The following is a 17688-nucleotide window of genomic DNA, read 5'->3' on the forward strand; positions in this document are numbered from 1 at the left end:
CTGATGTGTTTGAAACGCCGGCTGCACTGGAGGGTGCTTGTGTGTGTGTGTGTGTGTGTGTGTGTGTGTGAGTGTGAGTGTGAGTGTGAGTGTGAGTGTGTGTGTGTGTGTGTGTGTGTGTGTGTGTGTGTGTGTACTGTATGTGTGTGTGTGCATGTATGTGTGTGTGTGTGTGTGTGTGTGTGTGTGTGTGTGTGTGTGTGTGTACTGTATGTGTGTGTGTGTGTGTGTGTGTGTGTGTGTGTGTGTGTGTGTGTGTGTGTGTCTTACATGTGATTTTTGAACTCTTGACACGAGACCAATTATCCCTGAGAGGAAACTATTCATCAGCATCAATGTAGCATTTAACACCAATTCCAATTTACATTAATGACTGAAAACAATAAAATAATCATGAAAAAACAGATAAGGATAAAATAAGGTCTCTGACAAGTCCCAGCCAAAAAGGTCCAAAACCAAATCTCTCGGCAGATAAAAAAAGGCCGATAAGGATCAAGAGGCCAGACGTTATTGTGACAGAGGCGGTTCTAAAGAATGGTGGGGATATGAGGCTGACCTTTTCTGCCTTTCTCGTCTGGTCCAGGTCTAGAGCAATAAGAGAATGGTTGATTCTCAGGGCCAGAGAGATGGCCATCACACCCCCGCAGAGGATATGGTTCCTACGAACGTCCAGATGTCGTATCTGTGGACTCTCCGCAATGAACTCGGCCAAGGCCACAGCACCTACAGCCATTTAGACAAATAATAATAAAAAAAAATAAACAAATACATACATACATAAAACCGGGATAAATAGTGGAAATGCTGAAAGACAGACAGACTCAGCTCAAAGTTCAACGGCATCATATCAGTGCGTATACCAAAAACACAATGTTGTGTATAGTGACAATATGTCACTATGATATTAAGGGCCCCACGAGACACTTTGCTATTTGACTGACTTTGCTCTTTGCCCATCATTCCCCATATGTACCTCCTGGTTTCAATTCAATAGCAGATTTAATGTTAGTGATGCAATGGAAATGGACTGAACACACGACATTGTCATGACAGATGAAACCTAACCCTAACCCTAACCCTAACCCTAATCCTAACCTCTAACCCTAATCCTAACTCTAACTCTAAACCTAACCCTAACCCTAACCCTAACCCTAACTTGTAATGACAAAAACCGAATGTCACTTAATAACAGAAGCGTTATGTCATAAACGTTTATGACTTGTTTATGACACGTTCATGTCATGTCACTCTTATGTCGACACTGTCAAGTAAAGTGTAACCATAGTTTCATACCATGACACTAGAAAGGGGCTAGTCTAAGTAACAAACCTTCACAGGTGATCTGCGTGTCTGCTAGACCGAGGACTAGGATGGACCTGTTCCTCATCAGGGCTTCCTTCAGGATGTGGACACCCTCATTCTGCAGCTGATTTTGGTCCAGTTTTAAACTTTCAAGTGTCTTTAAATCAGGCTGAAATACCAAACAAAAAGAAGTGTAATGAAGGAAATGGTATTGTTTGCAGTTTTGAAATAGACAGACACACACACACACACACACCTTCATGTTCATACACACACACTCACCTATGCAACCACACACACACACACTGCAGAGAGCACTATATCTTGAGTTGCTAGTGATGGCTGTATGAGAGAGCGTAATGTGAACACATCATAGAGTGATGAACTGGCGATGCCTGAGCCACCTACTCACGGCCCACGTCCCGCCCGACACACCACACGCCACCTACTCACGGCCCACGTCCCGCCCGACACACCACACGCCACCGGCAGGATCCTCAGGAGCCCGTTCACGGCGTCACGTCACGTCACGTCACGTCTGCGGCCTGATTAGCAGGGCCATAAAGCAGGAGATGGCAGCGGGACGCCAGGGAGCGCCGACGTTGCGTAAACGACGAGGCGACGCTCCCGTTCCTCAACCTCAGTGCCATCACTCTCTCTCTCGCCGAACCAAAAACACTGGGGGGGGGGGGGGGGTCAGCGACAGCCCAACATGAGCACTAACACGTGTGACGTGTGCGTTGCCAGGTTTGTTTATTCATTTGATTTGGGCATAATTGCTGTGCATATCTAACGCTGCTCTGATAACCAACGAGTAACGACTCCCCCCCCCCCCCCCCCTTTCTCTTTGACTAAGCGAAGGAAAATGGATTTCACCCTCGCTGGGGCACTGTATCTGATGGTCTCCTTCCACCTTCACATCACTGTCACACGCATTAGCATGGAAGCCTCTCTCGTCTAACTGATTGCTATTATGTGAAATAATATAATTCACTGGTGTTCATTTGATCAGAGTACTTCTACGCCTGACCAGATAATGGATTCTCACTTTGTCGACTCTTTTGAGGCACCCCGGAAGGCGAGAGAGACAAGAGAAAAGGTTAATAACAGGCCTTCTTATGTCATATTTGACACGACCAGCCATTGGACTAATTATATTCATTATGGTCGCAAGGGTGTCTACTTCTCCTTCTTAATGACAGACCGCATGAAAAGCCTCTAAACACATATCTATTATTTAATCAAACTGTTCCTTTCTCTAACAGGGAGGGCTAAATGGAACGTACATGTTGTATTTTTGGCCTGGATTTGAGACGCGGTGAATAAGCTGAGGGGTCTTTGGATGAAAAGAGAATAGGCCGTTAATTTGTCAGCTTTTGATTTTTACCAATGGCCCCGACAAGACAGAAAGGTACAGTTTACGCTGACAATCAGAGCAGACTAAAACGGAACGGGTGTTATTAAGGATCAAAGCAGAGCTGAGATGTTCACATGAGAAAGGGACATTCATAAGCACTTGATCCCTGGCCTCTTGAGTGAGTTAATGTGCAGTACTTATTAAGGACGGAGCCAGATTTAATGACAACATAAACATGACAAAGTACACAGCCTCCAGATCTTATCATTTCATCTGTTCAACCTACCCTCCCCCCCCCCCCCCGCCCACACACACACACACACACACACACACATCCACATCAGTCAGTCACTCCTTCAGAACACAGAAAACACCATACTGACACACAGCTCACACAGTCATTTTGGCAGCATTTTTTTTTTTTTTTTATATGATCATGACCAACGATCATGTGTGTGTGTGTGTGTGTGTGTGTGTGTGTGTGTGTGTGTGTGTGTGTGTGTGTGTGTCTGTGTGTGTTTGTGTGTGAGTGTTTGTGTGTGTGTGTGTGTGTGTGTGTGTGTGTGTGTCTGTGTGTGTCTTTGTGTGTTTGTGTGTGTGTGTGTGTGTGTTTGTGTGTGTGTATGTGTGTGTATGTATGTCCGTGTGTGTCTGTGTGTGTCTGTGTGTGTGTGTTGTTTTCCATAATGCTTACCAAAACATTTGCTAAAGGCACCATGCCAGCATGTGTGATCTGGTTGTTGAGAAGCACCAGAGACCTCAGACCTGATTGCTGAGACGTCAGCCCTGCACATATCTCCTCTAGACCTGTCCATGAGGCAAACACACTCATCACTGGTGCATCTACACACACACACACACTCACAGAATCTCCCCACGACCAACTATACTATACCTTAACTGAAATGATAACAGCAACGTCCTCACCACATTGGAACCGTAATGAATGACTTCCCTTTTTTAATTTTAAAGGGATCACGTCAAAACAAGAATGAGGCTTTACTTATTGTTGAATGCTTATATATCATTGCAGTTATAGAATACAGTAGCTATAGTTGGCAAGCCAGCTAATTCTCCCCCAATACATTAATCCATACCACAAATAAACACTACTGCAGGCATTTAATCAGCCTGTAATCAATCTATAATACACTTTACTATAAATGATTATACTAATACTATAACAGTGTCCTTGGCCTTTTATTCAAAATTAAACTTCTGTATCATTCACTCTACAAACAAAAAGGTCAAAGGTCAACATATGGTATGGTAATGGACTCCGTTGCTATATCTGCCATCCATCAGGCCCCTCACCACCCTTACCCTCATCAGCTAGGAGGTTGTTGCTGAGGTCCATCAGGCCCCTCACCACCCTTACCCTCATCAGCTAGGAGGTTGTTGCTGAGGTCCAGCAGGCGGAGGCAGCGGTTGCTGTTCAGGAGGTCTCCCAGTTGCATGGCGTCCTGGTAGCTGTTCAGACCATTACCGGCCAGGCTGAGCTCCTGTAGCACAGCGTTCTGCTTCAGAGTCCCCACTGGACACGACACAGACACAGACAGAGAGAGAGACAGAGACACAGACACAGACAGAGAGAGAGACAGAGACACAGACACAGACAGAGACACAGACAGAGAGAGAGACACAGACACAGACACAGACACAGACACAGACACAGACAGAGACACAGACATAGACAGAGATGTGTCACCCACCTGATGTGTCAACATGCATTCTTGGCTGTTCAGAATTCATGAATTCTATATTCTATATGTTATGAGTAAGGGATAATGCCCGACGAGGTGTCCATTATCAGAAATAAATGGACGACGCGGAGGCGTCCGCGAAGTCCATTTATTTCTGATAATGGACGCATCGAAGGGCATTATCCCGTTTATACCATGGTCACTTACGAAATAAATAAATATGAAATCAATTATTAATATTAAATATTTTTTAGAGCTAAAAATGTTAGTTTTTTCCAGCTGTTTACAGTTGATTCCATTGTTGTGAAGCCTGCCTCCAGGCTCAACTGTCGTCCTAATATCATTGTTATAGTTACCATTCATAAGCATTGACATGGAACAGCGATTAAACTTTTTTTTACCAGAACTACTTCATAGGTGTAGTACATCACTTTTTAAACGACACCCTTTTCAACCTAGACCATGGTATAAATTATATTATTAGATTGTGGAAACTATAATGACTGTAGCATTATGCTAGGATTAATAAGGGAAGTACAGGCCTAAGTGGTGACAAATTTTGCTATTACTATATTATTATTATTATTATTATTATTATTATTATTATTATTATTACTGTAGTAGTAGTAGTAATAGTAGTAGTAGTAATAGTAGTAGTAGTAGTAGTAGTAGTAGTAGTAGTAGTAGTAGTAGTAGTAGTAGTAGTAGTAGTAGTAGTGGTAGTAGTGGTGGTAGTAGTAGTAGTAGTAGTAGTAGTAGTAGTAGTAGTAGTAGTAGTAGTGGTAGTAGTAGTAGTAGTAGTAGTGGTAGTAGTAGTAGTAGTAGTAGTGGTAGTAGTGGTAGTAGTAGTAGTGGTAGTAGTGGTAGTAGTAGTAGTAGTGGTAGTGGTAGTAGTGGTAATAGTGGTAGTAGTAGTGGTAGTAGTAGTAGTAGTAGTAGTGGTAGTAGTAGTAGTAGTAGTAGTGGTAGTAGTAGTAGTAGTAGTGGTAGTGGTAGTAGTGGTAATAGTGGTAGTAGTAGTGGTAGTAGTAGTAGTAGTAGTAGTGGTAGTAGTAGTAGTAGTAGTAGTGGTAGTAGTAGTAGTAGTAGTAGTGGTAGTAGTGGTAATAGTAATAACTACACAATATACAAAAAGAGCAATAAAATAAACGGTGTACAACACGGCTTCAACAGAACACTGACACTTGGACACTGAGTACCAACTCCAAGAAGACGACCTGTCTTTTGTGAGGTGAACACAAAGCAAGGGCACAAATCCATGGTGCCGAGCCTATACTTCGACAGGAAAAATACAGTAATTGTGTTGGAAACAAATGATCACCCACAAAAATAACGCTGGGGCTACCTCAATGTTAAAGGAGCACGGGGTGCATTAGAACAACATTTGTCGCCCTCATAAATAAATAAAATAACATCGGAATAATTAGACTTTGTATTACCATTATTGCTATTGTTGCTAATGACAACATTGTTAAAATGTTGTTCTCTGTCCTTTCTAAACAACAACAACAACAACAACAAAAAACATAATCTTGTTCTTTGGCAGTTCGTTGGCGGCAACACACTACTGTCTCCTGAAATCAATGCAGCAGATTTGATCTGGCCCCTTTGGGTTGCATGTGGAATGCCAACATTGTCATCATGCACAGTAGGAACTAAATGGGGGGGGGGGGGGTCGTTGGATTGATTTTGGGGACTCCTCGGCGCGGCACAGCGAGTCCCGCAATCAGGGCCCCGCCGATCAATAGCAATGATCAGCAGCTGGGCGCCCCGCGGAGAGGCACTAGGGGCGGCAGAGCAGCCCCGAAATATCAAACAGACCCCCAGGGCTTAAAGGGACAGGGCCCTCTCTCCACACCACAGAGAACGAGAGAGAGAGGAAGGGAGAGATGAGCGGAGAGATGGATGGAGAGGGAGAAACAGACAGAGACACAGTCACAGAGAGAGAGAGAGGAAGGGAGAGAGAAGAAAGATGGAGAGGGAGAAACAGAAAGTCAGAGCGACACAGTCACAGAGACGGACAGCAGAACAGTAGAGAGAAAATGAGAGATAAGTGGGAGAAAGAAGAACACAGAGAAAAGAAATGTGCAGATAGAGAAAAGAGAAAGAGAGCAAGAGACGCCCTGGATTTGCTTTCCCCCTCGCTATACTGACAGGACCTCCCCACCTCGCGCAAGCAGCGACAGTTCAGCGGTGTAATTCTTTTACACTTTACAGCGACAGTTCAGCGGTGTAATTCTTTTACACTTTACAGCGACAGTTCAGCGTTGTAATTCTTTTACACTTTGCGTTTTTCCAAATCAGCCTGCCGTAGAGACGGTTGGTTTGTCAGAGACTCAGACCCTGTGGAACACATCCCATGACCTTGTTCTGTGCTTCCATTTTCTACCAGGTGAGCATATTGAACGCACATTGGAAATTACACATTATTAGCTGCCTGTGGTCTAATGAGAATCTAAAATAAATAACTGATACATGTAAACAACAGGAAATCTAGAGATGCATAGAAAAATAAACAAATCTGCATCTTAACCTCAATCATTCTACATCTTGGATGTTTTCAAGTATGTATATGTAAGAAGTGTTAAATATGCATGACAAAAGCACTTAGCCAAATATCTTAAACTTTAACTTATTCAATATGAATGTCACTCAGTCTGGCCTCTGATGTGCTTTTCTAGCACACCACTTGAGGCCATACTGCCAGTGCACTGGGGTGAGGGAGAGAGGGAGAGAGAGAGGGAGAGAGAGAGAGAGAGAGAGGGGAGCTATGTGTCAGGTTGTGTTGGCTCTGTGTGTGTGTGTGTGTGTGTGTGCGTGTGTGTGTGTGTGTGTGTGCGTGTGCGGACTCAGCAGCGTGTGAAGTGACAGGCAGAAGATTAGGACATCTAATCCCGGGTGGCTCTGGCTGTTAGGGTCGCAGGGCCAAAATCTGCCATGCCTCGCCCTGTCCGCCGTCATCTGTTCCTGCTGGCCGGGGCTGTGAACGGACACTGCTTATCTGGGCAGGCACAGCCATACACACACACACACACACACACACACACACACACACACATACACACACACACACACACCTGACAGCGTCTCTATGGCGGCACACACTCCACTATGACACGCGTGCCACAGAGAAGCTCTGCTGTGCCTGCTGAAGGTGACTCTGTGTCTTAACATCTTAATTCTGAGCTGCTGCAGTGGTAGATGTGTATAATTCACGCGCGTGTACCTACACGATAACAGCCCATCTGAGGGACGCCACAGGAGGCAGGCCTTAAACACGAGGAGACAGAAAGATTACGACGGATGATACACCTCTCAATTCAATTTGCATTAATTATCTTAAAAGTGCCGCACTGTTCGACGTCACATCTCATTTGACCTAATCACAACTTAATCCATGTAATTGTCTGTACAGTGTTACACTGTTAGATAGGACAGAAGAGCTCTTAGTTTCCATACTGTACCACCAAAGCCTCCTCTAGTGCTCTGACTTCATTTCATATCTTATCATATATTTTAAGCCTCAAAAATAAATCTCAAAGTGCACATGAGGTTGGAAGTTCACCCTTCTTCTGTATCTACGCACACAGCAATGTGGTTGTATTATAAGGAAAGAGTAATACATAAACAAAATAAAATAAATAAAAATGCTACTTTATAAGATTAGAGTATTTGGGCCCTGCACAAAAGAGTGATAATTGAGTAAAATATCAGCTCTAATACACCGTTTTAAGTTTATTTGGTTAAAAACTAAAACTATGTGCTTGTATTAAATAATACAGTACAAATATGTTTTCAATTTCATTTCACAACACTGATATACATTTGTTAGTGTTAGTGTTATGCAGTAAACATAGCCAATCTTGTGTACATGAGAATGAGAATCTCAGAGAAGAAGAAGAGAATACGTAGCCTATTAAATAATAGCGCATGTCATGTATATGTTTTATTTTGTATGTTTCATATTTGTTGGTGTTTTTGTACTTTATGCAGCACACAACATGGTCACCCTTCAATGCATTCAAGCACTGAGTGTCCGACAGCATCTAAACAGCTGGACTCTGCCCCTAAATTAATTATTTGTTTAATTTCACTACACTTTAATTCATACGTTTGTTAGTGTTAGAGAATATTTTTAACCTCACTATGTGTGATACATGGTCGTGCTGTTCAGAGTTACATGGTCGTGCTGTTCAGAGTTACATGGTCGTGCTGTTCAGAGTTACATGGTCGTGCTGTTCAGAGTTAGTGTTCGTCATGGCCACACATTGCCCCTCCTCCTTTATTTGTCTTATTTTAATTTCTACACTTTAGTTCAGAAGTGTGATACACAGCTGTGCTGTTCGGTGTTGGCATTACCTGTGGCCACACACGGTCAGGAGAGTTAAGAGTTCCTCTTATGCTTTTCCATTTCAATTTCTACAAGTGTTACAGTACACATGGTTACTGTTGAGTACATGGTTGAAGCATGCATGAATGTGCAGCCTACCGTGAGTGAAGGGTTCCTCCTCCTCCTACTGTATATATATAGAGTACATTTTTTATTTTAGCTTCTACACTTTAATATATCTATGTTTGTTAGTGTTAGTGTTAGTGTTCCACATGGTTACTGTTGAGTGCATGGTTAAAGCCTCCATGAGCTTGCAGCCTACCAATAGTAAAGGCTTCCTCCTCCTCCTCCTCCTCCTACAAGTATATTTTTATTTTAATTTTTACACTTAAATATATATGTTTGTTAGCGTCAGTCCCAGTGTTAGTGATTGACGTGGTGACCGTTGAGTGAGCGGTTGAAGCCTCCGTGAGAGTGCAGCGTACCGAGAGTGAAGAGCGGTCTGCCACTGAGGCTGGCCCCGTCCAGATGCAGCACCGTCAGCCTGCTGGCGAGGAGGGCCTTTGACAGGGCCTGCGCAGGGTACTCCACCATGGGCATGCTGCACGCATCCAGCCTCCACAGGCAGCTGCTCTGTCCACACCAGACAGACAGCCGTCACTCGCAGGAACGCAGGGATGGAGAGGGGGGGGAGTGAGTGGAGGAGAGGGAGGGATGGAGAGAGGGATGAATGGAGGAGAGGGAGGGATGGAGAGAGGGAGAGTGGAGAGGGAGGGATGGAGAGAGGGTTGAGTGGAGGAGAGAGAGGGATGGAGAGAGGGAGAGTGGAAGAAGGAGGGATGGAGAGAGGAAGAGTGGAGGTGGTGATAGTTGTGTGTGTGTGTTGGCGGGGGGGTGAGGAGAGAGGGATGGAGAGAGGGAGAGTGGAGGTGGTGATAGTTGTGTGTGTGTGTTGGCGGGGGGGGTGAGGAGAGAGGGATGGAGAGAGGGAGAGTGAAGGAGAGGGAGGGATGGAAAGGTAAGGGATGGATGAGGGGAGGGAGGAGGACAAGGGGGGGGTAGAGAGAGATAGAGAGAGAAAGAGAGAGAGAGAGAGAGAGAGAGAGAGAGAGAGAGAGAGAGAGAGAGAGAGAGAGAGAGAGAGAGAGAGAGAGAGAGAGATAGGCATGGAAACAGGCTCAGGGGCCTGACTCTGCCCTACCTACGGACTGGCTGCACCGTTTCTCTCACTCTCTCTGTTTCACCTGCAGTCCTTTCATCAAACCACTCACCTGTCTGAACGGGCAGCAAAACATCAAACATGGAAAACAAGTTTCTGACTATTGCGGCTGCCAAATCTGGAGGCCATTGTTAGATTTCATCCCTAGGTCCATCGCATCAAAAGATGTCCAGATTTTTTTTCTCCCTTTCTTTCTTTCTTTCTTTCTTTCTTTCTTTCTTTCTTTCTTTTCTACCTCTGTCTGTCTCATCTTTGCCCTTTTTTTAACCGTATTTCCTCGAGACCTAATTTGATTGATCTGGAGAGACACAGCCAGAGAGAGAGCCAGTGATGGCATCATTGAAGTCCAGCAGATCCTCACACATACGGGGCAGACACACACACACACACACACACACACACACACACACACACACACCACTCCCTTACACACTTTCTCTCCCTGACGCACACACACACACACACACACACACACACACACACACACACACACACACACACACACACACACACAAACACACACACACACACACACACACACACACACACACACCAACACGCACACACGCACACACACACACACACACACACGCACACACGCGCACACGCGCACACACACACACACACACACACACACACACGCACACACACACACACACCGCCACCCCACCCCTTTGCCATGGACATGCGCTAAATAAGTTCATGTTGGAGTGCATCCACTAGCAAATAGCAGAGAGGGTTAAAGCGGAGTAATCAAGGATCTTTAGTCATACAATCCAAACTCTAGTCTTCATCTGCACTGAGCTCATGGTGTGTAAACAACACTCGCCCACACAAAAGGTGTGCATCAAATACACTGACATTACTGATAAAATGGCATGTTCATTCATGTATTGGTATCAGTGCAAAATGCTAAAGGACATGTAGACCTTTGTGACATAAATACTGAGACAGTCACTATTATGTAATTTTAGTCATGATATACATACGCTATACATTTGGACTGAATACTGAAACACTGCTACTCTATTGGTGAGATACTGCTACCCCACATACTGCTGTAGAAAACTCTGTAATTCATCCACACATACTTTCTTGGGGACTCTGTACTGTACCTGTCGGGTAAGGTGTGCGAGGGCTTTCCAGCCAGCAAAGCCCATGTGGACGTTGGATGAAATATTGAGCTGACATGCCGATTCATAGTACAAAATCATTTCCAGTAAGGACGATGCACCCTATTAAATAATGAAATGGCTGTTAGCACACAGGCATAAATAATAATACTTCTCTGTCTCTTATAACCAACCACAAAAGAAACATTCACTTACTGTACAAACTTACATTTTCCTCAAGCTCTGTCTCTTGAAGATTGATAGAATCAAACTGTATGAATTTCAAAATATCTTCAAGAGATTCACATGAGCGGTAATCCAGCTGTTCACCTGGAATACATCAAAAACATTTTAAAGATCCATTACAGAAAAAAGGTTTATTTTCACATCTGTGAAGACAATCAAATCAAGAGGAAGTGTCACTTGCCACTTTAAAACTGGAAATTTAGCAACAAAACACAACCACATCCACAAATCCAACACATAGTACAGTACAGTACAGTATACTGCAAATCCAACACATAGTACAGTACAGTAAAGTATACTGCAAAACCAACACATAGTACAGTACAGTACAGTATACTGCATACCATCTCAATCTTCAAAAAACTCCTGAAGACCCAGCTCTTCAGAGAACATCTCCTCTCGTAGCACTACTTACAACTAGTCTTGCTGATCCTAGCACTTACAGTACCACCTGACTAGAACTGACACTCGACTGTTTAAAAACAGCACTCACTGATGCACTTATTCTTATTGTACTCTACCTTTTTTAAATTGTCCTAGAATCGTTGAGAGAATTGCTTTAAAAAGCTTAAACTGTTTACCATGTTGTTAGTCGCTTTGGCTAAAAAAAAGTCAGCCAAATGTAATGTAATGTAATGTAACGTATAATGTAATGTAATGTAATGTAATGTAATGTAACGTATAATGTAATGTAATGTAATATACTGTACTGTACACCCCTGAGTCTAGATCGGAGCTCTAAGGAGGGGTGTGCATGCGTATAAACAAAATCACGTCTAGTGCCTTCCCTGCCTTGTCACTGGCACCCAAATCAAAGGGCTTGTAATTATTCAAAAGCAGATGACTTTTAAACAAAGCCTGGAGAATGACTTTGATGACCACAGCGGTCCCTGTTTATTAGGCCCCCTTCTTCGCACAGCCTTATCTGTCTGACCAGAGAGGGGGAATGCGTATGGCTGCAAGCTGTGTGTTGGGAACTGGATAATTTATTCATCATTAGCATAATCATTTGTAAAATTATTAAGTTTTTCTTTTTTTTTCCCTTCTTCTTCTTTTAAACAATAATCACTTAACCCTAGCAGATGAAGTAGATCTGAAATCCTATTTCCTCATCCACTCTGCCCAGCACAGATAAAGACGCAGGGTGGCATGGAGATGGCATCAGTTCATGCCAGGAGTAGCTTACCACTGAAGGGACGTGTGATGACCTGCGTTTCTTGGGTGTTCTGACAAAAACACTGTCCCCTCCATGGAACCGTAACAAGAACACTTTAAAGTTTCACTCAAACACAATGTTTGCATTTGGTTCTAATCTGTGGTTTATGGCCTACCCAACTCAAAGTAGGATTGTCTACTCCACGACTATCTTTTTGTTTGTGCACGCAGGAAAATAAGAGGTGGCATATTTATGATGTTTGTGGTCTCATCTCCATGGCCTGATCCTGCAATCATTATTCCTAATGTTTACTAAAATACACCAAATGTTAATGGATCAAGTTGACTTAATCCCCCCTAAACTAATTGGCACATCTCAGAACACGGTCATTATCAAAACAGGCATGTTGCCAACAGCATAAGCCTTATCCAGAATTGTAATTGAATTTAGAAAAATAGAAGCACTTTAACATTTTTTTGACCAGGACCAACACAAATCAGAAATCAAAATGAAAACATGCAATGAAATTAATCCTCTTTGGTACCAGCATGAATGATGAATGGTATAATTTCACAGACTGATTGCAGCCTGCCCTGCAGAATATTTCTGGTATACCTAATGTGCGGATTAGCGAGCCTGTTTATAAATATAAGTCCGTAGCAATGATTGATACAGGCAATAAGATAAATTAAGCATATTGGACCATGACACAATCATGGTCAATGTGAGTGCCTTCTTCCTTAGAGAACAAGCAAATATGAATGTAATATGCTGTAATTGGAGAGTTATAGGTGTATGGCTGAGTATCCTCCCCATCATCAGTCAAATGTGAGCACATGTTCACTCACCTCTTAGATCAAGACATCCAGCTCTCGTGCCAACACTGGCAACTAGCTGCAGGCAGAATAAAGAAGGACAAGATCATTTTCGGATCACACATTAATTGTCACATTGTGCAACAGCAAGTCCATGTTTTCTAAGGTCAAAGTGAAGTAATTAGTAACAGTCAGGCTACAGCAGATGCAGAACTGAAGAAGACCGTTAGCCCAGCAAATGCTGTAACCATTAGCTTCCACTATAACCAACGGATACGTATGCATTCTGCTTCAGTTGCACGTTCAGTGTAGCCTGGCTGCTTTTTCCATAAGTTGCAGTAAGTCATTACCGGTACGCAGTAAGCATAAGTCCAGTTTACTGTTGAAAGCATCAGCCCATATACATACAGTAAATGGTTTATTTCAATGACACATAGCTGGTCAGGCTGCCAATGCTTGGCATTTTAGGAATCAGCAGCATTATCACAAACCATCACCACACAAGAGCGGATGAGATTTGTTTTGATTTCCTTCCCCCTCACCTACAAGTCATATCCTTAATAATAATAAGAATCCTATAGAAAAGAAAGACAATGGTTTACCCTGTCTCCAGAAAGTCTCCAGAAAGTGATCATTTGTATTAGTCCTGCATCAAGTGAAGGCTACACATGACTCCAATGAGGCGAATGCTTTTGTGTGCAGACTCATTCTCATATATGACACATGTTGTCTTTCATCTTCAAATATATGATTCATTGTTCAAAGGCAAGGCAATACAAAGGGACATGGCCAACAGAATAGGCCTTGCACAAGCTGTTTACACTGTATATTTTGGAAGTAAATACTGGGGTATTATGCAGGGAATCAGTGCTCTGAATAACACAGTACACATAATGGATAATATTCAGCAAATTGCATTTAATTAATCTATAGTCGTGCCATGCAATTTGCATAATGCAATGAATAACAAACACTACACTTGTAAATATAAAGAAGCTAAATATAGTCAGGTGATATCATTTCATATTATAAATCAACACCATTTAATACTAAGATGGCACCCAGTTTGTCAACAACCGACTAAAAGGGCCACAATCCTACTCGATCAACAATGTTACATAGTGCAATATCAAGCGTTCATGCCGTGAGACCGTGTAAGAGACGTCATTCTCCATATCATAAGTCAGATAGTATCAGAGTGAGTTTAAAGCTGTAAGGTAAAACAACTGCTTTGTGTTGCTTTGATGGTGAATAATTGAATTTTCAGTGTGAAAATGCTTGAATTAAGTAAAAGACACTTGTGGATTACACTGTCTAAAACACATAATGTGGACGTCAACTGTTTATCAGGCGTTAGCATACTGCACAGCATCAGAAACCCATCCATCAATATTACCAGGACTGCGCTTTTCATCTGCTGTTCACAAACTTCTACAAGTTCATAAATGAATAAACTTCTGAGCTACTGTTTTTAAACCGACGCGTTGAGCAGCTTGTTTTTTTTTTCTTCTTCCTTTTATCCCAAGAAAAATGAAACGACTAAAAGTGCCAAACGTATTAGCATGTCAGGAGGGAGAGAAGGAAATTAAATGATAAAAAGAGAGCATTTTCTTTCCCAGGCAAAATGGGACGCAGTTTATAAACTTGACTTCCGCTGAGGCCATCTCTTGTGCATTTGCCATTCTTCAGTCTTACAGTTCTGGAGATGCACTCCACCACTCGATATTCTGGGTGGCTTTGTAGAGAGGACGTTTCTGAGCACCCACCCTCCACCCCCCCGTCATTTAATTAGTTTAAAAAAAGAATTTGGAACACTTTATACAGTAAAAGCTCTCAGGGGTTAAACTCGCCCGCAAATTTTCCTTTCAGCATCTTTTCTGCAATAAAGGATAAATTATTTAAAATAACACGACCTTTTATCTCACAGCCTTTGAAGGCAGCAAATTAAAAATGTAAATTGTGAGCTAATTAATATGCAAATATATTCATTCCCAGTTAACAATTAGCAATTAAACCTGCAGTGTCTAGAAAGAGCATAGACAAAATTAGTAACTTAATTTATCATTAAAAGGATGAAAACGTACACAAAATTTTAATTCACTTTCAAAATATTTTTGCTATCTGGCTTTGTTCACCAGTACTGCTTTCTGCAAGTGCATGGCAGGGCAATTGGCAAAATACGACCTTTAACAGACTGCTGTGAATCTGTAAACTGATAATATCAAATATGATGTACAACATACATCCCAATGTCTGGCTGTGTAGAACGAGAGAGTTGTTGTCATAGGCTGTGTGAGTACAGCAGTATAAATTTGCCCACACCATTCAGCAAATAAGAGGGGGGGGGTAAAGAGCGGGGTATGGGGAGAGAGAGAGAGAGAGAGAGAGAGAAAGAGAGAGAGAGAGAGAGAGAGAGAGAGATAGAGAGAGAGAGAAGAGAGAGGACCTTTAATCATCGATGACTGTAGTCCAGAGGGTAAAGATGCACATTAAAAATTAAAAGTCCCAAAGTTATTTATACTTGATGGTGTTTAGATATGAGCATGTGGATTAAAGAAACCCTCTCCGTATCCGAGGTGGAGGCGTTATTGCAAATCAGAGGGTCGAGGGCTCACTGCAAACGGCTGAAGTGCTGTGCTGCTCTCACAACCAGCAGAGAGGACAGCCAGAAAGGAGGAGGAGGAGGAGGGGGAGGAAAGGATATGAACCAAGCACTTTGGGAAAACACTTGGTTTGATCAAACTCCTCACAAGATCCACAGCTCTCCCTGGGCAAAGCCAAAGCCTTTCATGACTTTTTCTGCTCTTTACTTAAATGGCAACACAGGATGCACTACCATGATACACAGCATCACGGTGGACCCAGAGGTTACAACCAGCTGTGGTATTTGTGCTAAAAATACAGTAAACATAGCAAACAGAAAACATAACATAGTTCTCATGACATTCAAGCTACAGTATGCATGTAGAGTATGTGACTGCAATTTACTCTCAGTTCACATAAAGTAAAACGTATACCAAAACTTTAATAGCATTATATGATTTCTGCAAATGTAGTGTTTGATGGATGCCCTTGAAATAAATGGCTTCCTTGTCCATTGTCTTGTCTTATCTGACACTCCTGATAAAGACGTCCCAAGAGATCTGGGAAAATCATATCAATAAAACAAGTTTATAAGCTCTGTTATTTCGATGACACCGGTTAGAGTGCAGGGGAATTTCTCATCTGTTGCTCTCTCTCCATTGCCAACTGAATAGCTTCACAAGAAGACAAATCAGCATTGCTCTTGCACAAGATCACAGAATGAGTGTTAGAAACTCATTTGGAAAGGGTAGACTTTACTGAGGAAATAACTTGAAGCATCAGGTTCATCTGTAAAACTCAAAGCCCGGAGTCTTCGGCTGCTACCCCTCCAATTGTTTACAGCCCAGACAGAGACGCACCAAAAGCGATCCACTTTAAACATTTCAAAGAAAAGTGGAAGCCCACGGGTGCAATAAAAGCTTTAAATAGTTTCTCAACAGCCATCCCCAAGGGACATCCCTGCCTGAAAATACCTAATTTAATAAATATGCTCTTTAAGCATGCAGCAAGCCCCATTTTGCATAGTCTCATTAGGTATGCACTAGCTGCTCTCGACTAAATAGCTCTCCTTTTAGCGTCAACTTAGCCATACATATTTTACTCTTTTAAAGGGACCACCTACACTACTTTCAAAAGCAATTGGGTTCATTAACACTTCCAAGATAATACTGAGTGTGTGCTTAATGTAAGCACTCCAAAGCTTCTAATTTTCTACAAATAATTCTCCTTGATCTAATCGTAAATTTATGCGGAGGAGAAACCGATGCTCTTAATATATCTGGTCCAAGTAACACAACTATAGCTGCATTGAATTATGCATGCCTCGTGTATGTGTGTGAGTTGGGGGGGGGGGGTTGGTTGGAGGTGTGTGTGTGTGTGTGTGTGTGTGTGTGTGTGTGTGTGTGTGTGTGTGTGTGTGTGTGTGTGTGTGTCTCTTTGCGCGTATGGGTATGTGTGTATGGATGTGTCTGCCTGTGTCTATGTGGATAAGCCTGCATGTGTGACTGTATCTGTGTTGCTATGTGTGTGTATCTATGTGGATATACCTGTGTGTGTGTGTGTGTGTGTGTGTGTGTGTGTGTGTGTGTGTGTGTGTGTGTGTGTGTGTGTGTCTGTGTGTGTGTGTGTGTGTGTGTCTGTGTGTGTGTCTGTATGACTGTATTTGTGTGCGTCTTCATAAACACAACTGTATAGTATGACTGAGCCCTTGTGCAAATACTGGCCTCTGTGGAAATGCTATAGAGTAATGTTTTTTTTAATAAATGTTTTTTCCACGCTTTTTAATGAATCTGCAACATCAGCAATTTCACATGCAACTTCCTAAGAAGCTTGGATATTTGTCATGCACTCTCTAACCTTGATCT

General features: G+C 42.6%; 1 protein-coding gene across 1 annotated transcript in view; it reads right to left on the minus strand.

Moving 5' to 3' along the window:
* Positions 1–13875, minus strand: part of LOC143139502 (protein phosphatase 1 regulatory subunit 37-like) — a 27127-nt gene extending 13252 nt beyond the window's left edge. Inside the window, exons 1-9 of the mRNA XM_076300089.1 lie at positions 13843–13875; positions 13274–13319; positions 11253–11353; positions 11027–11146; positions 9178–9325; positions 4038–4193; positions 3354–3466; positions 1330–1471; positions 557–723 (exon numbers count right to left, since the gene is read on the minus strand). Coding sequence (XP_076156204.1) covers positions 557–723; positions 1330–1471; positions 3354–3466; positions 4038–4193; positions 9178–9325; positions 11027–11146; positions 11253–11353; positions 13274–13319; positions 13843–13875 — 1026 coding nt within the window. The remainder of the gene's footprint in view (positions 1–556; positions 724–1329; positions 1472–3353; positions 3467–4037; positions 4194–9177; positions 9326–11026; positions 11147–11252; positions 11354–13273; positions 13320–13842) is intronic.
* Positions 13876–17688: the final 3813 nt, after the last annotated feature.

The sequence above is a fragment of the Alosa pseudoharengus genome, unplaced genomic scaffold (assembly GCF_046254945.1).
Source record: "Alosa pseudoharengus isolate Yale_2024_CS ecotype anadromous, Long Island Sound unplaced genomic scaffold, YU_APseudo_1.1 YU_APseudo_1.1_scf_22, whole genome shotgun sequence".
Classification (NCBI taxonomy): Eukaryota; Metazoa; Chordata; class Actinopteri; order Clupeiformes; family Clupeidae; genus Alosa; species Alosa pseudoharengus.